The sequence below is a fragment of the Acanthochromis polyacanthus genome, chromosome 1 (genome assembly GCF_021347895.1).
Source record: "Acanthochromis polyacanthus isolate Apoly-LR-REF ecotype Palm Island chromosome 1, KAUST_Apoly_ChrSc, whole genome shotgun sequence".
In the NCBI taxonomy this organism is placed as follows: Eukaryota; Metazoa; Chordata; class Actinopteri; family Pomacentridae; genus Acanthochromis; species Acanthochromis polyacanthus.
Genome location: NC_067113.1, coordinates 28,196,912 through 28,222,742, shown reverse-complemented (window position 1 = coordinate 28,222,742; position 25,831 = coordinate 28,196,912). Strand labels below are relative to the sequence as shown.

General features: G+C 38.4%; 1 protein-coding gene across 3 annotated transcripts; it reads left to right on the top strand.

The window, feature by feature from the left end:
- smc6 (structural maintenance of chromosomes 6) lies at positions 1 to 25,703 on the top strand. Of its 3 annotated transcripts, none has more exons than XM_051957868.1 (27): positions 4 to 1,840; positions 2,715 to 2,863; positions 2,951 to 3,062; positions 6,516 to 6,621; positions 6,696 to 6,832; positions 8,543 to 8,604; positions 8,686 to 8,766; positions 8,870 to 8,971; positions 9,560 to 9,679; positions 9,905 to 10,000; positions 10,179 to 10,325; positions 10,410 to 10,498; positions 11,447 to 11,617; positions 11,715 to 11,893; positions 15,391 to 15,592; positions 15,690 to 15,804; positions 15,924 to 16,084; positions 17,532 to 17,667; positions 17,768 to 17,848; positions 17,952 to 18,122; positions 18,315 to 18,452; positions 19,253 to 19,398; positions 21,317 to 21,442; positions 21,535 to 21,640; positions 22,999 to 23,151; positions 23,266 to 23,363; positions 23,834 to 25,703. In XM_051957868.1, the coding sequence occupies exons 2-27, from the start codon at positions 2,729 to 2,731 to the stop codon at positions 23,910 to 23,912; spliced, it is 3,249 nt and encodes a 1,082-aa protein (XP_051813828.1). In that variant the 5' UTR covers positions 4 to 1,840; positions 2,715 to 2,728; the 3' UTR covers positions 23,913 to 25,703. The 3 variants fall into 3 exon arrangements, with proteins under 3 accessions (XP_051813842.1, XP_051813828.1, XP_051813838.1); XM_051957878.1 differs by lacking the exon at positions 4 to 1,840 and adding an exon at positions 1,849 to 2,110; XM_051957882.1 differs by lacking the exons at positions 21,535 to 21,640; positions 22,999 to 23,151; positions 23,266 to 23,363; positions 23,834 to 25,703 and having other exon boundaries at positions 1 to 1,840; positions 21,190 to 21,328.
- Positions 25,704 to 25,831: the final 128 nt, after the last annotated feature.

Genomic DNA, 25,831 nt, shown 5'->3' with positions numbered 1-25,831 from the left:
ACAAAAAAAAACAGGCAGTCTTCCATCAGTGTCTTGCCATTGATGCCCACACAGGAAGCAAAAACTAATTACTTTGACCATTTAAATCCGCACCACAACGCTCTGTGTGACGACTGTAAAGCCATATCTGATATTCAAAGCAAAAAAATATGTTCTTGGAAGACTGCCATCGATACACCACTTGTTTTTCAGCTTTTTAAAAAATATCTTTTACATTTTCTATGCCAATGCACTCCTCTACAAAATCCCACCTATCATTATAGAATGATCAGTTGAAAATAGGATTCTTTGGGTTATCTTTTTATCACATCAGTTAGTTTAGTAGTTATCAATCACTTTTTTTTCAATAATGAAAACAATGTGGGATCTAAAAACCCCAAACACAAGATGGTCTATGTTTAAAAATGCAATTTTTTTTGCAATGTGGAGCTGCAGGTCACTTCAAGCCAAAATACTTATCAATTATATGTTGGATTTTAGCTCCAAAAATGCATTGGATTAAAAATGTTTTTGATTGAGTTTCCAATTTATTGATTATTCTGTGAGGCCTCAGATTCATCCTGTGACTCCCGTAGTGGTGCCTAAGTTTGGACACCATGCCAGATAATCCTGAAAATAATTCATGCGATTGAGCCACCACAGGAAGCAACAAAACAAATTACTTTGACCATTTAAATCAGCACCACAACGCTCTGTGCGACGACTGCAAAGCCAGATCTGATATTTAAAGCAAAAACATGTTCTTGGAAAACTGCCATCAATACACCATTTTTTTCAGCATTTTAAAACTTTTTTCAACTTTTCTATTCCAATGCAGTCTTCTACAAAATCAAACCATCGAACCAATCATTATAAAATAATCAATTCTTTAAAAATTGAATAATTTGGCTTATCTGTTGGGCATTCATTTACCTTTATCATTTCAGTTAGTTCAGCAGTTATCAGTCACTTTCATCAATAATTAAAGGGATGTGAGATATACAACCCCAAACACAAGATGGTCAATGTTTAAAAATGGAAATGCTTTTGCAATGTGGAGCTGCAGGACACCTCAAACAAGAAGGCTTATATGTTGGATTTTACCCCCCAAATGCAAAAATACATGTAGATAAAAACAGTTTTAATTTAGTTTCCAACTTATTGATCATTTCGTGAGGCCTCAGATTCATCCTGTGACTCCTGTGGTGGATCTCGACCCTCATGGACACCATGCAAAATAATCCTGAAAATAACTAATTCCTTTGATGCCAAAGTAACTAGTAGAGACTGATCAGTGCAGCTGCAAATCCACCTGCAGGTTATGAAACTAAATTTACGATCAGCCCAACCGACGCACGTTTGCATGCTGGTTTCCATTCTCATCATACGTTTCTTATTCCCCTCCTCTTTCCTCACCGTGTCTGCAGCAGGACTCACGTCTCATCTCGCTCTGCTCGTTTCATCTGATCCAGCTTCAGGAGGAGGAGGCGGGTCCTCACATGGCTTTTTAAAGGCTCCCATTGGATGCACAGTCACCTGAGTCACCTCTTAGAACACACGAAACGCATCAAGAAAGCTGTTTTCACCAGTTTAAATGTGTCAACTCTCAACGCTGCATGATTTTTCTGACGTTTTCTACTTTCAAACTGATTCAAAATAGGAGAACTTCACGGGAACGCGCGCAGGTGAGCAGGCAGCCAATCACGGAGCGCGCACTGGGTTCCGCGTTTGGAAACGAAATCACACCCACAACTGTCCCTACAGCCACACACCCACGAGACACACACTGACCAGGAAGTGTTGCAGCGGCGTCCGGTAACACGACCACGACCATGATATGTGTGAAGGCAGTCCAGCAATGGTAGGCCACGTTTCTATCAGCTGCTTGTGATCCAGTAAAAGCTCAACTTTTGCGCAGATTTGAAGCGTTTTGTCGCCACCGTTGACTGTGTGCGCAATCTGTTGTTGTCACCTGATGCTTTCTTCAGTCTGTAAACAACCGCAAGATCAGTGTTGAACTTGTATTTTTGCAAACACTTGATCCCAGTGTTTGTTAAAAGCTGCAGAGTTTTTTGAGGGGGAAACACAGTTGGATTCTCCATATTACATATACAACGTGGTTGCCTTGGAGGTAATTTCTCACAGTTCGCATGAACACAACTTGTTGGAATGAGTTTATTGCGCTCTTAACAAGCTTTAATGTATTTATGAGTCATTTAAAAAGCATGAGGAAACATTACAAAGTGTTTGTGCCGCAGAAAAACACCTTCTGCTGCAGCTGGTGGTTCAAACTGTAGTTTCCTGAGTTCAAAACAAGAGGCTCACATTTCTCCTTTTTTTTTTTGTTGTTGCTGCACGAGCTCCCTTTGGGAAACCAGTTTTCTGTAAATCCATTGTTCAACTTCGTTTAGTAGTTTTTGCTTTGTCAAAATAGGGGTCTGCACAGTTTCAAAAGCATCACTGAGTTGCAAAAACGTGGTAACTTCAAGAACTTATTAAGAACATTTGATGTTTGAAGTGCTTAGTCAGATAAAAGTGATTACATTTGTAGAAGATTAGGGGTTTGTCTTTAGGTGGAGCATTACAAGATATAAAAAAAATCTTGTCAAAATCAGAGAAGTCCACATTCAAGTTGATGCTGTCGGCGCCGACTTACAGTAGGGAAGTCTCTGTCAGAGCCCAGAAATAATGACATCCTGTTCTGCTGCCTTTGGTCCGGCTGGTTCTATTTCCAGTGACTCGTTTCAAAATGAGTAAGAGGAAAAGCAAAGCGACCAGCGATGCGACAGCTTTCAAGAGCCGCAGACTGACAGCTGCTGGTACCGAAAACGGTCCAGATGACACAAACCATCAGGGACCGTCCTCCAGCAGCTTCACTGCTACAGTCAGTATTTCACCCCCTAATAAATCAACTTTTCTGTCTTTGCTTCTCAGCAGCTCGTTAATATTTATGTTTTGCTTGTGTTTGCAGGGAGACATCGGCCTCATCGAGAGCATCAGTCTGAAGAATTTCATGTGTCACCGTTCGCTCGGCCCGTTCCGCTTTGGGCCCAATGTGAACTTCATAGTTGGAAACAATGGAAGTAAGAGCTGGATTTGTGAATGTGGCGTGATGGGCTGTTGACTTTGGTTTGTGTTGATCCCAACGCATCCTTGGTGACAGGCAAATCAACACTATGTGCTGTTACATAAGGCTGTAATTCAGTTTGATCAGCTTCAGGCAAGTTGATGAAACTGTGCTGATATTTTCCAACTCATTTTGGATTACAATATGCACTACCCGTCAAAGGTTTGGGCCCACCTCACAGTGGGCTGCTCGGCTTATTTTTTGGAAAAAATGTAATATCTTGGCTAAAAATCATCCCCTGGTAGTGATTGAGGGCTCATTTCAACCGCAATATACTTGGGAATACATCTAAAAAGATATCTTTAAATTATATTAAAAAGTTAAGGCTGCAGGGAGATTTTTCTAGACATAAGTGTAGGGTTCCACCGATGGAATTTGGTGATTAAACGTAAATTTGAAAGGCGAGACATGATATTGCCTTCAAATGTTTTATTAACTAATTCTATGCAGAGTAAATGACTACTTTACAAAAAACATAACAGTGAAACATGAAGTCTAAACTGGAAAAATCTACCAAATTTCAAGAATTTTTAATTAAATCTGCCCTAAATTGATGCCTTAAATGACCATTTTCAAAAATTTGAAGGCAGTTGTTACACTTAGAGACATCTAGAAGTCTTTTTATACTGCAAAGTATGTGTATATTAGAAGTACTACTTACAATTTTGATACATACGTGTTAACATCAATCGCCCAAGGTCCACACAGGGGAACTTAGACCTTCTTCAGTAAAATTTGATCTGTGAGAGTTGCCGTAAGCCAGATTTTCTGACACTTGTATTTTTCAACACCTGACATCCTATTCTTTCATAAAATATATACTTTCCCATATCTGGCTTATGGCAAGTGAAAATATTCTGGGTGGTAAATGAAAATAGTCTCAGAAAAAAAAGTGAAAATTTACTATATTTTTTCCAAACTTTGCAGAAATCTTCTAAATTTAAGCAATTAAGAAAATTTGGAGCAGGTAAACCTGAATATTGTTAAAATCTCAGGTAAAAAATATTAATTTCTCAAAAAGAAATAGAATGAAAAGCTCAAATATCAATTTGTTTACGCCTGTGGAATGTGTCATTTCCTGAGATTCAAACTAGCCTAACTTTTTAAAGAATAGACCGTTTGACTCGATTTTTTTTTTTGTTGTTGAACTGGATTTTTATTCTACTATAAGAAAAACAAAAATGAAAGCAATTTGGAGGGGGTCAAGTTTTCTAGATTTCCAGGTCCCAGCCCACTGTGCACCTTCTCATTCAGTGGTTTTTATTTAATTATTTTCAAATGCACACATTCACTGGGCAAAATTTACAAAATGAAAAACATGGATTTAAAACTTTTTCCAACAAAAAAATCTAAAACACTTTCAAACAAAACTGACTAGACAACTGTTTTCAGTTTGTCATTTAACCCTGTAAAGCCTGACCCATCAAAAAAATAGGGAAAAATTTAAAACTGCTTGGCGCTGATATGTTTAACAAAAAACAAAAGGAAATAGAATTGCCATGTCATTTTGCTTATGACATATTTTTTGTGTCACATCTGATATGTTAGGCAACCTTTTGCTCACAACAATGTTGATTTTTAGCCACAAAAATTAATTTTGTCCTATTTATTTGACTATTTATCGTGTTGTTGAGATTGAGGTCTCAGAAACTGATGTAGCAGACATGATACAAATGGTTATATAGGGTGAATTTTAGGCAGAAGTAAACACTTCATTTAAAATCCGTTATCAACCAACATGGATGATGAAGTCAATATACACCCCCTGTCAAAAGTTTTAGGACACTTTCTCATTCAAATAAAGCAGAACCTGTCCTACAACTTTTCCAGATTTGGTACACATGTGCAGCACATCAGGCTGAACAAAAAAGTCAGTGACAGCCACATTCCAAACCCAACAGGAAGTGAGCTATTTTGCGTTGAATGTCAGATTTTGCCCATTTTTCATTTTTTTCTAGAGCGAACTCCTCCTAGGGGGAAACTCCAATTCACCTCAAATTCAGCCAGTACATACAGGAGGCCTTAATGATCCAAAGTTATTAAAATCTTTTCCCAAAGTCAAAGGGCGTGTCCGTGGCGGCCTCTGGAATTTTGGTCCTTCGCCATGAAATTTCAAATGCTGTGTAAACGCCCTGAACATGCTCTAATCTGCCTGAAACTTTACACGTATGATCAGAGTCCTGCCCTGATCACATCCATATGATGTAATACACCCCCTGTCAAAAGTTGTAGGACAGGTTCTACTTTATTTGAATGAGACAGTGTCCTAAAACTTTTGACAGGGGGTGTAATTGTGCATTCCTGTTAAATATAACGTAGGAGTGTAAATGTTACGTGTGCAAATGTTGGACATGGTATCTGACCTGTTAAACTGTTAAAGCCGTTACTACCAGACATATAGATAAATACATAGATAAATCTATTAATCCAACTTCACTTTACACTCAATAGATACCCTCTGAATCATCACTTCATACAGAGTGTGGATATTTTCTCAATTAATCAGCTGATAGTCTGGTCTGTGAAATGTTATGAAAACAGAGAAACATTAAATCCAAAGTTACATCCTCAGTCTTTTTTTTTTTCTTTTTGCCCCAGAAATGGTCTCAAACCAGGTCAGCACCATGGAGATGCCTGCTGAACCTCAAAACATCCGATTTCTTTCAAATGCTGTGATAAAATAATAATAATATTAATAAACCTAAAAAATAATCTATTTATGCTGCCTTAATCTCGACAAACTATATATTAAAATTAATATTTGGGTTTTTGCAGGATCAAAATATTTACAAATGATTGTTCTAATTTGTTTGTTTGTTTGTGTTTCTGATTTTAGGAACCAAACTAGAAGTCACTGAGGATTTTAATGACGATAAACAACATCACAAACACAAAAAATACAAACCTTATGAATATTAGCACTGTTTATTATTCGCAAAATCCAACTCATGGCTCCTACAGTTTATTTTTCCAATTATTCATTTACTTGACTAATTGTTTCAGCTCTAATCTTTGCTAATTAGGATTCTTCACTTTTTGTAATCATTATAAATGTGTTGTTTTTATGATCATTTATGGGAAATCTTAGAAAAGATGCTCACGTCTGTTGCATTTAAGTAATATTCACCACTATGCTGTGTTTCTGAATGTATCTGTGGAGGGAAAAAGAAACGGAAAAGTCACCTTAAAATGCCGATCAAAGCCTAGTATAATAATCAAACTCTTAGGTGACTGAGAATTTGCTTATTCAAAGGCCGACTTCCTCGTGTGTCTCTGTGAGCGGGTGATTTGTGATTATTTGCATGAAGTCTTCTAGCTCTGCCAGCGCATCCGAACACACTGTATCTGTGACATACTTTACATGCAGCGACCTAATGCCTCAGCTCTGTTGTTTCCGATCATTCCCCAGGTGGGAAAAGCGCCATCCTGACCGCTCTGATGGTGGGCCTGGGAGGAAAGGCCACCATGACCAACAGAGGAGTGTCGCTGAAGGATTTTGTGAAGACCGGTGAAACGTGAGTCATTGCGGTGACAAATCATGTGTCCTTATTGCGTGTTTGGAACTTCTGCACTTCCCTCTGCTCTTCAGTGCTGCGGATATAACAGTAAAGCTGCGAAACAGAGGACCGGACGCTTACAAGAAGGACGTTTACGGCGACTACATCTCCATCGAGCATCGGATCTGGACCGACGGGTCTCGAACCTGCAAACTGAAGAACAAATCAGGTGTCTTTCCGCACATACAGTCAAATGAAAAGTTCCCAGAATCTTATATTAAGCAGACATGCTCTGAAGTGAAGACAAAGCTCACTGTGTACATTCTTCAGTGTCTGTAAACCTGCATAGGCTTTATGCTCGTGGCGCCCTGCTTCGTACCATCTGGGCCTTCTATTTACTTTACAGCTGGACTGATGGTTTTCATATGTTGTAAATGTCACCGAGCTATTTGATAAATAAAAGGAGCTTGAGCTGCACTTGCCAGTTTGCCGGTTACCGAGTGAGCACACAGAAGAGTTTGCTGCTGAAGTTCTGCGAATTATTATTTTCATTCTTGATTATTGTTTGCCTCTAATATTGGTCCAGAGCTATACAATTTCAGTGGAAATGAAAAGAGTGGTGTTGGAATTTGGAATGAGACACAATTCCAACACAAAACTTTGACGAAATGCCTTTGTTTATTTATGTTTTATGTATACACTGCCAATTAAAAGTTTAGACTCACTTAGAAATTTCCTTATTTTTGAAAGAAAAGCAGTTTTTTAAAAAAATGAAGATAAGATTAAATTAATCAGAGATCCATTGTAGACATTGTTAATGTGCTAAATGACTGTTCTAGCTGGAAACAGCTGATTTTTAATAGAACATCTCCATAGGGGTACAGAGGAACATTTCCAGCAACCATCACTCCTGTGTTCTAATGCTACATTCTGTTAGCTAATGGTGTTGAAAGGCTAACTGATGGTTTTGCAGTTATGTTAGCACATGAATAAAAGTGTGAGTTTTCGTGGAAAACATGAACTTGTCTGAGTGACCCCAAACTTTTGAACAATAGTGTATCTGATTAAAAGGCAAGTTTTCAACATTCATCCTTAGTATTGATAGGCCCTTAATTGTGATCACAAAGCTGTGATTACAGATATAGAGAGGCAGCTGCTGGAGACCCAAAGTAGAATTTTAAAGTTGGAAACTGATTTATAAACTAACAATGGCGAAAAATGCTGAATATTGGACGCAAGAATAGTCTAGACTGATAATCAGTTGACCTTTTGCCTCTAAAATGTCAGAAAACAGTAAAAAAAAGAATTGCTTTGTCATGCCTCAGAGCTCACTGTGACGTGATATAGTTTTAAATTATAAATCACACTGTAGCTCTCTCATTCAAGGGTATTTTTTTTTAAAGAATTTTCACCTGAATACCTCCATAGTTTTCATAATACCAAATGCAAAACTTAAAGAATGAATGAATGAGCAACATCGGCCTTGATAGATACGAGACATTTGGAAGAATTTTTCAGCACATTAGCTTCTTTTTCTTATTTTCACTAGGCCAGTGAGCAAGTTTGAAAACCCCAAAACTGTAAGGGAACAAAAAAAAACCCACCCTTATAACAATTAGTCAGTGGCGCTGTTTTAGATATTCTGAACTGCAGCTCTACAAAATTTGACTCAAGACAAATGAAGCACAACAAACACTGCATCTGTTTTAGCCATCATGAATGTGTAATCAGCACATGTAGTGGAAGAAAAGCTAGAGAACATTTAGCATTTTTCCCTTGAAAAATGACAAAACAAACAACCAATAACCACAACTTTTACCAATTCTCTTCCTTTTAATCATTTAATAACTAATTGTTGCTGCTCCTTTAATGTTGTACCAGTAAATCTCATGTAACAGAGGTTTTAACCACATTTCTTGTCTTTTATTTTGTACTTCAGGCCAGCTCGTCTCAAGCAAAAAGGAGGAATTAACAGGCATCCTGGACCACTTTAACATCCAGGTACAGTAAACCTGATTGTCACTGATGTTTCACTGTGTTTGGCGTGGTGAGCTACTTACTGCAACACTGTATTTCATCCAGCTGGATAACCCAGTATCCATCCTCAGCCAAGAGATGAGCAAACAGTTCCTGCATTCTAAAAGTGAATCAGACAAGTACAAGGTAAAACCTAATCATGTTCAGAATGATTATTATTATAAGCTTACATCAGTATTCAGAGAAGCTCAGGTTAAATTGACTGTTTTCCTGTTTGTGCTGCTTTCAGTTCTTCATGAAAGCGACTCTGTTGGAGCAGATGAGGGCAGATTACGTCCACATCAAACACACCAAAACAGTCACACGGCAGCAGGTGGAGAGACAAGAGGAGGTAACGTTCGTGTTTCTGTGGCTGCAGCCAGCGATTATTTTGATAGGCGATTCGTTCGTCAGTTATTTTCTCGGTTGATAGATAAGTTGCTCGGTTTCTAAAAGGTCGGAAATCGGTGAAAAATGTTGATTGGTGCTTTTCGAAGTACAAAATTCAATCCTTAACTGCGTTCTTTTGTCCGCAACCCAAAGATATTCAGCTTACTGTCATAGAGGAAGAGAATATTTGGATCTCAAAATTAATATCCAGATACCACTGACTGAATATTCGAATATCCAAATATTTGAATATTCGGATATTCAGGTCCAGCCCTAAAAGTGACATTTACAAAATTCAACCATTTCATTCCAGAAACTTTTACATTACTGGAACTATTAATGTCTATAAAAACCAAGCTACTTTTGCTGCCTGTCGTCTCATCAATGAGCCCCGACCTCCACTGAACCCCTGATAACGTCCTCAGTTCTTCCTACCATAAAGAACTGTGTAACGTTGCTTTTGACAACTGCCAAATACATGAAGCCTGTTTACCTGCCACTTATATGCACATGAATAACACCCTTTTTGATCCATATTTTTTGTTTTCAGTGTCTCAAGGACCTGAAGCAAGAGTTTCTGCAGAAGAAAGAACGATATGAAAAATGTTCATCCTTCAGCGAGTTGAAGGCGGTTCTGGAGAATCTGAAGAAAGCGATGGCCTGGTGTTTGGTAAGAGCTGGTCGGACAATAAATGTATAAAAAGACCCCGAAAACCTCGAAAATATATTAGAATTTTTCATGTTTCGTCTGCTGCCTTTCTAAAAAAGTATCCGTGAATAGATGAAACGGTATTAAAGGAGAGATAATAGATTGCCTCGCTGTTCTCTTCCGCTCAGAATTTCCAGTAAGTTGCTGCGCTTGAACGTTTTGTGGTCATTTTTTTGTCACCTTCAGGTCGGCGAGAAGGAGCAGCTCATAGAGCAGCTGAAGGAGAGGATTGAAAAGGAGGAGAATAATCACAAACATCAGCACAACCTTCAGCTCTGTCAGGTGAGTCACAACTGTTGAACACACACGAGTCTATTTATAAATGTGTTTCTCTTCAGACCCACCACATAAACCGACTGTTCGCATGCTGGTGTTTATAGTCTGCAATGAACAAAACTGCTTCTAACTCACAGATAATTTATTCCCTTTAAAGCTACTCTTTGTCTTATCTTTCACACAGACTAAGATCAGACAAGCAGAGAAGCAGCTTCAGTTCATCGAAAGCAGAATCGACAGTCTGAGAGACGAACAGAAGTCTCTTTCAGAGGACAGTCGCAAGTTGAAAGAACAAGTGAAGATTGTTAGCAAAGCTCACAAAGAGCAGGAGGTGCTGAGAAATAATCTGTCTGCGCAAATCTGTACTTTTAAAGTGTAATTTATGGGATTTAAAGTGACAATCTTTTTCCCGTAGCTTGTTTATTTTCGGGCTATGAACAAACTGAAGCAGTCGGAGGAAGAGCAAAACCTTCTTCAGGAGAAAATCAACAAGGCAAAAGCAAGGTATACACTGTCAAAAATGAAGCGTTTTTGATTGTAATAACTAGTAAAGAAAGAAGTTTTAATTGAAAGGCTGTTGATGTAAAATATGTAAATTGTTTAACTGTAAAATTACATATTTTAATGGTAATTAAATAAACGCAAATGTAAATACTTTGCAGGTATTTGCTGTTATTTTGAAGAAAAAATAGGTAAATTTAGAATTAAAAAATAGTAAATATTTTTAAACGTTGTTTTACAGATTTTCTCTGTTAATTTACAGATAATGATCATCGTAAAAACGTTAATTAGTCTGTTGACTGTAAAAAAAAAAAAAGAAAGAAAGAAATCTACCCAAAACAGCACAAAATGTCCAAATCAAAAATCTACATTTTTTTTAATCACTGGTAATTTGTTCTTTTAAATGTTTTACCATTAAAATCTAATTTTTTAAATTTAATTTAAGTAAGCAAAATGTTATTTTGCCAATGTTTGCCATTATTTTCTCAAGTAAATTTTATTTTAATGACTGAAAAATAGTAAATACAAAAACAAAAAACAGAAATCTGCACATAATGTCAACGTCAAAAATCTGTATTTTTATTTTAGAAATGAATAAATTTGTTGTTTTACATGTTTACAATAAAAACAAAAAATTGTTGCATTTCATCCAGCAAAAAATATTATTTTACAAACATCTGCGAAACTGTAAATAATGTCCCACTACAAAATCTGTATTTTTTCAAACAACAGTTTGTTCTTTTACAATATATGCCTGTAAAATTACAGTTTTATTGGAGTTAAATCATCCGTTGTTTATTTTTATAGCACTGTTGCTTCCAATTTTCCCTTTTTTAATTTTTAATTTTTTACAGTGTAGCTGTATTAAAGAACAGTAAATGATGTGTTTACCTTCACAGAAATGCATGCATATGTTTGAAATAAGTGTCTTTTTTTCCCCCTGTATTTCAGTACAAATGTGAACAGTGAGGAACAAAAACAGCATAAAAAACGACAGAAGACTTTATGTGATCTGAAGGAGAAGCTTGACGAGCTTCAGAATAAATGCTCGCAGCTGAATCAAGAGATCAGCAACAAACATCAGGCGCTTTTCAAAGGAAGAGAAGAGCGAGACAAGCTGAGGTAACAAGTCGTATTTGCTTTCACGCAAGCATTTTTCCTTTTTCCATTTCCCACTCTCGTGAACATTTCTGATCTACGCTCTGTTTGTGTTTAACAGACTGGAAGAGAGGAACGTCAAGGCTTCAATCGAGTCCAAACTGAAGAGGAGGAACCAGCTTCACGCCAGTCGGTCGAACAAACTGAAGCGGTTTGGAGATCATGTTCCTGAACTGATGGCTTTGATAGCTGAGGCTTATGCAAAAGGACGCTTCCGAAAGAAGCCCGTTGGTCCAATAGGTGACTCCGTTTTTCACGTTTTGCTAAATTGAGTATTTTGCTTATTTGACATTTTAGTAAATATGATGTGCTTGGCAAGACTGGGATGAGAAAATTGAAAAAACTTGCATGTCTGCAGCCAGTTCGGCTCACATAAACACTGAAAACAGGAGGAAACAGCTGGTCTGGATCTGTCCAGGAGCAACAAATCTGTCTAACATCAAACTAAAAAGCTCCTGACTCGCACATAAGCCTCCATAAAAAACACAGTTTTCTGATTTTACTCTGAAAATACAAAATAAAATAAGATATTACATGTTCATTAATGAGCTTTGGAGAGGCTGTTAAGCATATTTACCCTAAAACCCATCTTGATGCTGAGCTAAGCTAACTGGTTGCACTTAGTTGGCTGTGTAGATGTGAGTGTAATTATCGTTACAACCTTACAAAGAAACGGATAAGCTAATTTTCAAAATGTTTAACTTTGTCTAAAAGCTTTATTTGTGACTATTGTATCTTTACTTCATTAATTTACAAAATCAATGGCTTAATGCTACTATTTTAAGGATAATTTGTATATTATTTCAGTATCTTATTATCAGTAAAATGATTATTATATATTATTCTATTATATTATTATATTATATTATTATATGACTTATGAGGCCATTTTTTATAAGTAGATGTGTTGCAGGCCTAGTTTAGACCCAAACACTTTGCACTTTTGCATTAATCGGGCTAAATTAGTTTTACAGGCATAAATAATGACTTCAAACAAGTTATTGTATTGTATTTTTTTTATTACTTTTTTCATACAAATGTCTCTGATTCTTTGTTTTTATTGGCTCTCTTATGATATGATATATTGGTTGACTGAACTTACCGGCCGTTTTTGACCTTACAGATATGCTATTATCCATTTACTGTATTTGTTTTCTGATAGCCATCAATATAAAATCCAGTTTTTGCATAATTTGGGAAAAAATGTTAGATGCAATGTAGAAATTGCGTCATCGCAGATGTTTTTTGTACCGGCCTGTGAGCATGTTTATTTCAGGACATAGCTTGGCTAGTTTAATGCTAAGCTGAGCCAGCTGGACGCTAGCTGTCGCTTCATCGTAACCTGACAGATATATTGGTTGGACGCTTCTATCAGCCAATAGTAGCCTGTCACAGACACTGAATATCAGTATACACACGTGGACAAAATTGTTGGTACCCCTCAGTTAAAGAAGGAAAAACCCACAATTCTCACTGAAATCACTTGAAACTCACAAAAGTAACAATAAATAAAAATTTATTGAAAATTAAATAATCAAAATCAGCCATCACTTTTGAATTGTTGATTAACATAATTATTTAAAAAAACAAACTAATGAAATAGGGCTGGACAAAAATGATGGTACCCATAGCTTAATATTTTGTTGCACAACCTTTTGAGGCAATCACTGCAATTAAACGATTTCTGTATTTGTCAATGAGCGTTCTGCAGCTGTCAACAGGTATTTTGGCCCACTCCTCATGAGCAAACAGCTCCAGTTGTCTCAGGTTTGATGGGTGTCTTCTCCAAATGGCATGTTTCAGCTCCTTCCACATATGTTCAATGGGATTCAGATCTGGGCTCATAGAAGGCCACTTTAGAATAGTCCAACGCTTTTCTCTCAGCCATTCTTGGCTGTTTTTGGCTGTGTGTTTTAGATGGTTGTCCTGTTGGAAGACCCATGACCTGCGACTGAGACCAAGCTTTCTGACACTAGGCAGCACATTTCTCTCCAGAATGCCTTGATAGTCTTCAGATTTCATCGTACCTTGAACACTTTCAAGACACCCTGTGCCAGATGCAGCAAAGCAGCCCCAAAACATTACTGAGCCTCCTCCATGTTTCACCGTAGGGACAGTGTTCTTTTCTTCGTATGCTTGGTTTTTGAGTCTATGAACATAGAGTTGATGTGCCTTACCAAAAAGCTCCAGTTTGGTCTCATCTGTCCAAAGGACATTCTCCCAGAAGCTTTGTGGCTTGCCAACATGCATTTTTGCAAATTCCAGTCTGGCTTTTTTATGAGTTTTTTCAGCAGTGGTGTCCTCCTTGGTCGTCTCCCATGAAGTCCACTTTGGCTCAAACAACGACGAATGGTGCGATCTGACACTGATGTACCTTGGCCTTGGAGTTCACCTTTAATTTCTTTGGAGGTTGCTCTGGGCTCTTCGGATACAATTCCAACGATCCGTCTCTTCGATTTGTCATCAATTTTCCTCTTGCGGCCACGTCCAGGGAGGTTGGCTACTGTCCCGTGGGTCTTGAACTTCTGAATAATATGAGCCACTGTTGTCACAGGAACTTCAAGCTGTTTACAGATGGTCTTATAGCCTTTACCTTTAAGATGTTTGTCTATAATTTTTTTTCGGATGTCCTGGGACAATTCTCTCCTTCGCTTTCTGTTGTCCATGTTCAGTGTGGTACACACCTTTTCACCAAACAGCAGGGTGACTACTTGTCTCCCTTTAAATAGGCAGACTGACTGATTATGAGTTTGGAAACACCTGTGATGTCAATTAAATGACACACCTGAGTTAATCATGTCACTCTGGTCAAATAGTTTTCAATCTTTTATAGAGGTACCATCATTTTTGTCCAGGCCTGTTTCATTAGTTTGTTTTTTTAAATAATTATGTTAATCAACAATTCAAAAGTAATGGCTGTTTTTGATTATTTAATTTTCAATAAATTTTTATTTATTGTTACTTTTGTGAGTTTCAAGTGATTTCAGTGAGAATTGTGGGTTTTTCCTTCTTTAACTGAGGGGTACCAACAATTTTGTCCACGTGTGTACATGTATATGTTTTCCTATATTTGTACATTTGATATCTAGTTTTACTTTAATTGAGTAAATATAAATAAATTGATGACTAAATTTGTTTAAATTAAATGATATTGAATTTAGAAATGCTGTCATCACAGTTTGTCATTTGATTTTTTTGTTGCAGACTGTGAGAATGTTTATTTCTGCTGTAAAGTTGGACATTTTAACATGGGGATCTATGGGGAGTGACTCATTTTTAGAGTCAGCCTCTAGTGGCCATTTGGTGAACTGTAGTTTATCCTCATGGCTTAATTTTTCAGTCTGACTGATTGCATAAAACACATGGTTGAACCATTAAATTTAAAACAGAAAGATTCACCTGTGCTGATGGGCTTTTCAGCACTATGTGAACTTATCTGGTTTGAATGCTCATTTCTATCTTATAACAATGTATATAAGAGTTATCTTGTACTTGCACCTTTCGTGACTTTTTGCACCCCTCTGTTTGTTCCTAAGAGCTCTGTAACGGTAAATTTCTCCTTTGTGAGATCAATAAAGTCTATCTTATCTTATCTTATTTAAAAATCCTGCAGTCTAGCTTCAAATTTCAAATTTTGTTCACATATTTGTTCTGTAATTACATTTAATAGACTTGCAGTGAAGCATTAACTCCAGCTGAAGTGAACACACTGCAGCTGACAGTCTGTTTTCTTTCAGGGGCCTGTATTCATTTAAAGGATCCCACGTTAGCGGTGGCGGTGGAGTGCTGTCTGCGGAGCTTCATGAAGGCTTTCTGCTGTGACAACTACAAAGACGAGGCAGTCCTAGAGGAGCTCATGTCTCGCTTTTACTCAAAGAGCAAAAGACCGCAGATTATCGTCAGCCCTTTCTCTGAAAAACTCTACAACATCGACGGACGGTCATCTGCTAATTTATTTCTGCCACATTTGTCTTCGACACATTTTTTCCCACACGTTTTAAATATGCATTTGTTTCCCGTCTCTGCTGTTTCACAGGAAAGCATATCACCCAGAATACCCATCTGTGCCGGACGTAATCACGGCGACGAGCCCGGTCATCATCAACTGCCTGGTTGACATGCGAGGGATAGAGTCAATCCTCATAATCAAAGTCAGCGTCTCACCGTCGTGTGTTTTTGCTGAATGTTGCAGGGGAGAGTTATTTTGGGATTGATGCACTTTTTTTTCCATTTTTCACCATCTGCCCCATGTTTTGATGTCTGATCACAGGAAAAAGACAAAGCGCGGAGGGTCATGCAGCAAGGCCGGCCGCCGAAATACTGCCGTGAAGCCTTCACTGCTGAGGGAGATCAGGTGTATCCAAACCGTTACTATACCTCCGACTTCAGCATGGCCAAATACCTCGGTGGTGATCTGGAGACAGAAATAAGGTAAATACTGTCAGCTATTGCTGCAAAAACACAGTGGGGAAAAAAAGGAAAAATGCACCATGAATGACAGTGTAGAGTGAGGGAAAAATCCAACCTGAAACACTACTTTAATCCAGCAGTACACTGAATTGTTTGCACATTTTGGGGCAAACAGATTGTGTTTCACTGCATCAAAACAAGTACGAAAGCACTAACTGAAGATGGGATGAAATGAGACAGAAGGAAAACGGGTATGCCGGGAAGACAAACACTCGTGCAGAAAGAAAAGTAGATTTCCCAGAATGACAAACCGAGAGGAGATCAGAGGCAGATGTACAGACAAATTAAAGGAAGAACCTCAACACTTGAATCTTGCTTTCAAGGGATCTGATGGCTCTGTTATGCTAAGAGATGGCCTTTTCTGACACAGTTTGGGTCCACTTGCACCTTCAGAGGCAAATCAATACAAAGGCTGGTCTAAGTGATCATCTTTATGCTACAATTGATCACAGAGCAGTAGGGGTCACTGAATTTATTGAATTTCCCTTCGGCGATAAATAAAGTTATTGTATTGTGTTGCATTGCATCGTTTGATGGAAATTATGTCAATCATATTCTGTGGCCTTAAAAGTCATCAGATCTTAACTCAATTTGGGAGATTTTGAACATACCAGACAGCTTTCTTCACCACCGTCATCGAAACACCAAAATTACACTGTAAAAAATATATTTGAGCTGCAGTTGAGATTAAGTACTAGTTTAATTGAACCTCATTTGTCTTTCGGCTTTGGTGGCGACTGTTTGTTTTTGTGGATTCATCTTAAGCTGCATTCACATTTTGTAAAATTCTAATTCAGTTCTTGTAATTCAGTTTCACGGGTCAGTATCTTTCTGTGTTTGCCTTTTTTCCTGCTTATATTCCCGCTGATCTGGATTTGGACTCATTTCTGCACCTTAAATCTAATTTTAGTATTTTCAGTTTGAGTCTCAGTATTTAAATTATTAATCAGTCCACAAGGTCACTTTAGCTGTGTGCACTTTACATCACAGGCTGCTGCTATAGACGCTAACAACTCAGCTGTCAATTTGTAAATACTGCCAATGTTGTAAAAAGGATGTCTTAGCGATGTGTGTATGGGGGTGTTGATGTCTTAACTTAATTGCTTTAGATTATTGGATCCTGGAGAAACAGTCTCTCGTCTTCCCTGTACTACTGTTGTCTGTACAGCAAAATGACATCACAGCTTGATTTGATTTGATATTTTAAGGCTCTATTGAAGGTATTTGACTCTTAAGCTAAGTGAACGACTTAAAACCTAAAGTATCCTTCTGCACCAGCTTTCAAAAGCGCACATGTGACTCTATTTTATGTAGAACTCAGTGTTGTTGTTTTTTATAGATATGTGGTGCATTTGTATTGACTGTGTGTAGCTCTGATGTGAGATGACACCGATGCTGCCTGTCACAGTATGTTGGAGTCCGATCTGGAGAATCACCAGGCTCAGCTGTCCAGGTTTCAACTCCACGTGAACTCGGTGTCGGAAGACATCGTGAGGATGGAGAGTAGCCTGAACAGCGCCGTCGTGACCCTGAAGAAGACTCTGGTCAGTCAGCAGCTCTAATGCATTTTAATGAGAAGCTGGTTGAAATTCCCATTGTGTTTCCCATTGAAATTAGATCACATTTGTAGTGTTTTCATTGCAGGCTTCCATGAATCAAGTCAAAGCGACAATAACTGAGCTCGAAACTGCTGCTGAGGAGCAAATCGATGACATCAGCTCCTTGGTGAAACTTCAGTTTTTATTTATATCTCTGCCAGAACACATAAATCCCACAGTGAAATGGGCCAGTTTCATGTTTTCGTTTCTGAAATGATCAAACCGTGCAGGAAGAAGTCGCTCAAGAGAACCAGCAGAAAATGGAGGCGGAAAAACAAACCGTTCAAGAGGTAAAGATGGAACTCGACAAGCATCGAGAAAAGGCAGAAGACGCCGACTCCAAGTATTCTTCAGTTAGAGATCGGATTGATCAGCTTTCAGAGGAAATGGAGCCGTTGAAGGTACAGCAACTCACCATGGCATCGTTTTCATTCAGAGGCTAGAAATAGCTGCAGAAACCTAAAGGTTGTCCACGGGCTGGTTTCTGTGGTTTTGATGCTGCTTTTTTACGTTTCACATCTGTGCCATGTTTGATCTAAGTTTTAAACCTCCAGAGCTGTTGATAGTGATAGGATTTTCTTTGTTTCTTAAAGGATGAGCAGCTGAAACTGGAGGCAGAATGTGCAAAGCATGAGAGAAACCTTAAAATCTTGGAAAACAAATTTAAGGCTCATGAAGGCAACATCCAAGCCATGAAAAGTGAACTTACGCAAAGAGAAGAAGAGTTACAGGTATAACAAGGACGATTTCTTTCTTCATTTTAGAATGAAACGCATCCTTTAGGGATTTTTAATGCTTCTACACTGTAAAAAAAATCTTTCAAGAAATAGCTGTGAAAATGTTTCCACAAGGGTGCCAAAACAACAACTAAAAAGCAGCAGAATGCTTTAACATTTAAACTGTAAAAATGGTGAATATTCCCACAAATAATATTTTGTCTGTAACAAATTACACATAATGCAGATTGTTGATACGGACATTATATAGAGTAGTTTTGACCTTTTTTGTTGTTGTTTTTTTTACACTCCATGTGTAAATTAATGTTTTTTTTCCTGCGTTTTGCTATACATTATCTGCAATTTAGCAAAACAGGTGGCAAGCAGGTAAAGTTATTTAAACATATTATATTGTGTAATAGTAATGTCAACGTATCTGCAAAGCCCTGATATTTTTTGCTGACTTTAAAACAATAAAAATGGTGAAAATTTATGGTCAAATGTTGTAAAAGAACAATTCACCATTTATAAAAGTCCAGATTTTTGATTTGGACATTAAAAGTATTGAGTAGAAGTATCTTTTTTTTACTACACATCTGTAATTTAACAAAACAGGGAAAATCAGTACAATTCTGGAAATTTTATTGCATATACAAATTTTAACGTACCTTATGTGTATTTTAGAGGCTTTTCTTGCAGTGTATTTTAGATTAAACCTACTTTAGCTGCTGCGACTTTGACTGCCTTCAGAGTACTCTAGTTTTCGAGCAATCATCATCGGGGCCTCACTGTCAACACGTATCTCATGACGACAGGAATATGTGGCCAAAGCTACTGAGATCAGTCCTGAGCGGCAGCAGGTGACCGGCAGCACCAAGAGCATCGACGCTGAAATCACTCGACTGAAGAGGAAGATCAAGGTGTACGAGAGCAGCCACGGCGAGCACGAGAAAGTCGTCAGGTAAGAAAACAACAGGATGTCATAGCATGACAGTTTAACAGTTGGGATTTATGCCTGATGCACAACCACATAAATGTTGAAGAAAACAATGGGCCATGCTCTTAGTTCTCCTGATATGATGCGGCAAAACTGCTGTTTCTTCTCTTGGTGGTCGCTACAGTCCCACTTTTCACTACCAGTGATGTTCCTCAACATCAAAGTAGATTTTGACTGAAGGAAAATGTTTTCTTCTCTGTCTGACATCCAACGTCCAGAACTTCTATTCTACTCTTATATCTGCCTACTTGTGATGTATCCTACTCATATCTCATTGCTTTCTCTGTTCAGGCGCTGCATTTCTTATGTTTTCTGAGCTATATGTGGCACAAGAATTTCCCTCGAGATTTATAAAATTGTTAGCCTAGCCGCGCTAGACCCATGTTTCTGAAGGCACAAGGGTCTCGGGTCGCTGGACAGTGAGGTAGGCGGGCTAAAAGGTTGTCTTTCAAATCACTCTGCAGCAACTGGGTAGGTATACAACCAATCAGCACAACGAATAGGCTGACGTAGTTCCTAGAGCGCCGGCGGATTGTGGCTAAGTCCCATTAGCTTCCCAACCAGCGGAGCCAACTGGTATATTAAGGATTTGCCATATCCCGTCGGCATAAGTCCAAATACGTCTTTCTTCTCAATGAAACACTTCAGTGCCGTCCTTTGTTTATGTTTCAAGTTGAATTTTAGCTTCAAATCTTTAAGGGCTGTGGCCAAAGCTGAGTCGAAAGATAACTGTTTATTGTGCGCCGGTTGTTTCTGTCAGAATCGTCACGCCTCTGTCGTCACTTAGTTACGCCCGCCTTCTGACTCTACACTTCATGGTGATTGGTCCGGCCAGTTTTAGGAGAATCCAGCCTCGAGCCTTATGGAGGGTAACTAGACCCACCCTGGCAGGGAATTAAATTCATTGCCGTGGGTTGTCTAGCACGGCTAGGCTATAAAATTGTATCTTATCTTAAAGAATTTGCAAATGCACACCTACCAGAGGTCACAAAGCCACGTCTAACATAGTTTCTGGTGTTAATAGTGTTGTTTCTCACAAAACCAAGATGTTTGCAGTGTATTCTTTGTTCCTGTGGGTCGCAGGTTGAGACCGTGGATTGTTTTTGTTTTGGTGCATACAAGAGATACCGGACCGGGGTGGAATCTGCGGACTGTTTAAGCGCTTTGTGACGTTTCTCGAGCCGCTTCTGACTTGTTTTTTTGGTGATGGCAGCATGAACTGTCCTGCTGGAGGAGATTGCCGGAGTTGCAAAGTGCCATGGAGGCGATGCTTGGTCTGCTGCGGAGTTTAGGCGGGTGTTACGTGTCAAAGTAACATCCACGTGAATGCCAGGACTCAAGGTTTCCCTGCAGAGCATTGCATTGTAGCAAGATGATGGAGGCTCATTCACATTGCTGTGTGTTCTGGCACCTTTTCAACCTTTTCATCAAGGTTTTCTGCAGTTTGTGCTACAGCAGCTCACCCTTAGTTCCCAACACGCATCAGTGAACCTTGACCTCTTGTCAGAGTCTCTCAGATGCTCACGCTGCTCATTTTTCCTGCTTCCAACACATCAGCTTCAACATCTGACTGCTCACTTCCTGCCTGATGTATTCCACCTCTTGACATGTGTCATTCTTGCAAAAATAATCGATGTAATTTACCTGTCACTGGTTTTATACGGCAAAAATTAGATTCTTTGTTAACCACTACCATCATAATTACCTCACAACATTCTACATGCAAATAAATGCACTCGGTGGTCTTTTTATTAGGTACACCTAATGCAGTCCTATCCTGTCTCTGCAAATCACCAAGTCATCCTCAGCCCTCGTTTTACCCGTGCACACTGAAGTCTGAAAAATTCAGCCTCTGCCAATTCCTTCCCTCTGACCCCGTTAGAGAGTACGCCGAAGCCTTCACTCTCTACAGAGAGAAAGCCAACCAAGTCAGAGACCTGCGGAGATTCATCGATCGACTCGATAACATCGTGTCAGACCGGCAGAACAGATACAAAATAATGCGTAGGTAAATGACCAGCTCTTCTGTTTAAAATCTATTAAATCTAGTGTTTACCTTCAAGTCCAGATTTGTCTGATACTTCCCTCTTGTTTCTGAAGGTCTCTCTCTGTCAGGTGTAAATTATACTTCAACAACTTCCTGATAAAGATGAACTACTGCGGCTCCATGATTTTCGATCACAACAACGAGAAGCTCGCCATCTCGGTACGTGTGTTTATCTGTTTATTTTGGGGGAAAACGTAGTGTTTGTTTTAGGACATGTATTGTGCAGCGGGGTTGTGTTTTGTGCTGTTCTGTGATAGAAATAGAATTACTGAAATATTTATTTAGAAAACAGAGTTGCACCAAATGACGACATATTGAATAAAAATTAACAGTGTTATGAAACTTTTAAAATGCTGATAAGTAATGATGTGATTGTCAAGAAAAAAATGATGTATTTAATGCATGAAGGACAAAAACTGGAAATTTAGAAGATTTAGACCAGAAGAGATACACAATGTTGAATTTTTGCAGACATTTTCTAATCCATTCTGGTTGATTGCAGATGTCAAAATTGATACATCCACATATTTTCCCACTTGACTGCTGAAAACACTGTCTTTCCTATAGTGGGATTAACATATTATTATGCCCACCCTTTATCATGGTGGTGCCTTGGAATGGTATTTGCAGTTGCTTTATGTTGCACTACTTTTAGCTTTACATGCATTAATTATGTGTTACTGAGGCAAAATCTGAAAACTACTGTTACCTGCATGTCAGCTATTTATTTTATGTAAAAAATTTCAAGCAAAACTGTAAACTTTTAGCCTGGCAGGCCTTCACTTTGCGCCAGTGATGATGGTGTTGCGGATATCACTTTCAGACCCTTCTAACATGTAAATAGACGGTTTTGATTGAAGTCCGCATCATCATCGCTCCCTTTCTCGTCCACAAACCGTCTAAACACTAGCCTAGCCGCGCTAGACAACCCACGGCAACGAATTTAATTCTCTGCCAGGGTGGGTCTAGTTACCCTCCATAAGCCTCGAGGTTGGATTCTCCTAAAACTGGCCGGACGAATCACCATGAAGTGTAGAGTCAGAAGGCGGGCGTAACTAAGTGACGACAGAGGCGCGACGATTCTGACAGAAACAACCGGAAACAACAAGCCTAGCCACGCTAGACAACCCACGGCAACAAATTTAATTCTCTGCCAGGGTCGACAACAAAAATGACAACGGTCGTTGAGCTCCATTAGCACAGACTCTGAATAATCTTTCTGTTAACATGTCTGTAATATACTTGAGCTTCACCCATTGACTGTATAAATAAAGCTTCACCGAACTCCCGCATCCTCTGATTTCCGGCGCTCTAGGAGCCTATTCGTTGCGCTGATTGGTTGTATACCTACCCACTTGCTGCAGAGTGATTTGATAGACAACCTTTTAGCCCGCCTCCCTCCCTGTCAAAAGTGCCTAGACCCTTGCGTCTTCAGAGCATGGATCTAGCGCGGCTAGGCTATCTAAACCCACCAATACAAGTAAATAACAAACAAACCTGTCGTGGCACAAACCAAGGTGCAACCTCCAGGAAGGGAAGAGGACGGTGTGAGCGACGTGAGGACGCTGTCTGGAGGCGAACGCTCCTTCTCCACCGTTTGCTTCATGCTTTCTCTGTGGGAGATCACAGAGTCTCCCTTCAGATGCCTCGACGAGTTCGACGTCTACATGGTCAGAACACAAAGCAGATTAGCATCGCATAGTTTGTGTCAAGCCAAGAACAAAGCTTTATAGTTCGCCTTTTACTCACTTCGATTAGTGAATCGGCTTCGTTTTCCCCTGCAGGATATGCACAATCGAAGCATCTGTCTGAATCTTCTCCTGGAGCTTTCAGAGCGGCAGCATCTCCGACAGTTTATCTTCATCACTCCTTTGACCACCAGGTAAAGCCTTTTCCAAAAATTTTACATCTTTAAATTTGACCTAACTTTAACTTCTTCATCTTTGGAGTCTTATGTGTGTCATCAGAACGAGTATAGCACTTTTGAAGTATTTAATTATATATATTACACTTTACAATTTTGTATTTGAAGAATAAAACTAAAACTGTTATGGTTCCTAATTAATTTTGAATGCCTTTTTCAACTGGTTTGTCAACAGTGTATTTCTATCATCAATGCAATAATATGTTTTCAGGTATATGATAGTAGTTTTAATTGCATTATTTCGATAAATAGTTTATAAACACTTAAAAAGTCTTGATTTATTCTGGTGCTACTCCCAAGCTGCTACATTCTTCTTCTCCGTTTTGACAGTGAAGCTTCCAGTTGTCATCATTGCATTTATAAATACCTAATGAAGACCAACATTGTGTCAATAATATCTACTGACTGCTCAAATGTTTGTTTTTCAGCTATCTACCCAAATCCAGCCTCATCAAAGTCCATCAGCTTCAGGATCCAGAGAGAGAACGAAGTCAGAGCACGAGATGATGGATCTTAAAACGGAGCTCCGGAAACAAACTAAACTGAGAAAACGTGACGAGAAAACTGAGAAAACAGTCATTACAACATGTGATGTAATGACTGTTCATGTGCAACGCTGATGTATATACCAGTATTATTTAATGGACTTGGGAGCTTTGAAAATGTTATTTCCCTTGTGGATGTTTGAAGATATACATTCAACTTTCATGAAATCTGAATTATAATTGTGCTACTACAAGTATCCAGGACACAAATGTAATGTTGGTCAACATAGGAACAGCATCAACATTAAGAACTGTTCTATGAAGTTCCACAACTGATATGGGAGACTTTTTAAATTTGCATTACAGCACAATACTTTTGCACTCTTTTGATAAATTTAGTGTTATTTCGCAGTACTTTAACGTTACTGCATCTTCCGTTGCAAATGCTTTTGCATTTCCTCACAGTAGCTTTTACTTTGCAAAAGTTTTTGCATTTCCTAGCATAACTTTAGCTTTAGTTCACAATGTTTTTTTTTTTTGTGGTATCTCGCAGTAGTTTTATATGATGTCCAATACTTGCCCATTTCCTTGCAATAGTTACGTGTTACGTCGCAATAACTTCCGCATTACTTTGCAACACTTTTAGCATTACCTTGCAATATTTGTGCATTTCCTCGCGATAACTTTTGCGCTACTCTGCAACACTTCTGCAGCTATGTTGTTCCCTCACAATACTTCACAATAATACGTTTTGCATTACTTTACAATGCTCTTTGTATTGCATTGCATTAGTTTTCTCTTACGTTGCAACAATTGCTGCATTACTCACAACGATGTTTGCTTTCCCTTGCAATGTGCTTTGCATTAACCCACAATAATTTTTGCACTACATCGCAATAACTTTTGCATTACTTCATAATACTTATGTTATATGACTATAATGCTTTTGCATTTCCTCGCTATAATTTATGCGTTACTTTGCTGCTTTACCTTGCATTAGTTTGGCATTATATCACATTATTTTCTTGCATTCCCTCGCAATAACTTTTGCAGTTTTAGGCAATATTTTTTGTCTTCCCTTGCAACTGCTTTTACTTTGCAAAAGTTTTTGCATTGCTTAGCATAAGTTTTGTTTTACGTCGCATTTTTTTTTTAAAAATACGACATAAAATGTGGTTCATAGCTACAGATGTGGCTAATTCTTCTGACCATGTTAACTGCTTAGTGAAAATTTTACATCATAACTCATTTAGCATCCACTGTAAATATTCTGGTGAATCTGTAGCTATGAGCCACTTTTTTTTTTTCGGTTTAGGAAGTCTGATTTCTACTCTGAAGTCAGTGGGTCATTGAACGGACTGTGAGCTCTAATTTAGTGAAGATAAAAGATGCAGAAGATAACGTGTCACAAGTCGTGCATTGTACAATTTTAAGCTGCATGTGTTCAGTTTTCCTGTTTGTGCTCAGTAGTTAAGATGTCTGTTCAACTCTAATGCGTGTTTTAAGAAAATACCGAGTATGAAGATGATGTGGGAGGATGACTGGAGGTCTGATCTTCTTTCTCTGTTAATTTTAAGTTTGTAGTTTGACAGTTTTAGTTGATAATGAATTGTTACTTGTAGTGGGTTTTGTGAAATGGATGATATTTCATGTAATAGTTTTATGTAGTATTTATCTCAGGAGACATTCACATCTGTAAAGTTCTCTACTCAACCTGTCAGTGTTAATGTTGTCACAGTGGGCAGTTTTCCTATTGGATTTTCTTATTATTGCTAATTAAACATCATGTTTGGATTTGTGGCTTAAACATCTACACTATTGTCTTCCTTTGTCAAAAATGCTCATTTATTCTCATCACACACATTTCCATCCATCTTTGCATCCATTTATCCATCCAGATGTCATCATACAGCACAGCCGAGACCTGGTCATCATTTCATA

Coding starts and splice junctions, on each gene's coding strand:
- smc6 (XM_051957868.1), top strand. CDS start 2,729: ATGAGTAAGAGGAAAAGCAAAGCGACCAGCGATGCGACAGCTTTCAAG. Junction 10,499..11,446: donor ATCAACAAGGCAAAAGCAAG/GTATACACTGTC, acceptor CCTGTATTTCAG/TACAAATGTGAACAGTGAGG. Junction 21,443..21,534: donor AGATACAAAATAATGCGTAG/GTAAATGACCAG, acceptor TTGTTTCTGAAG/GTCTCTCTCTGTCAGGTGTA.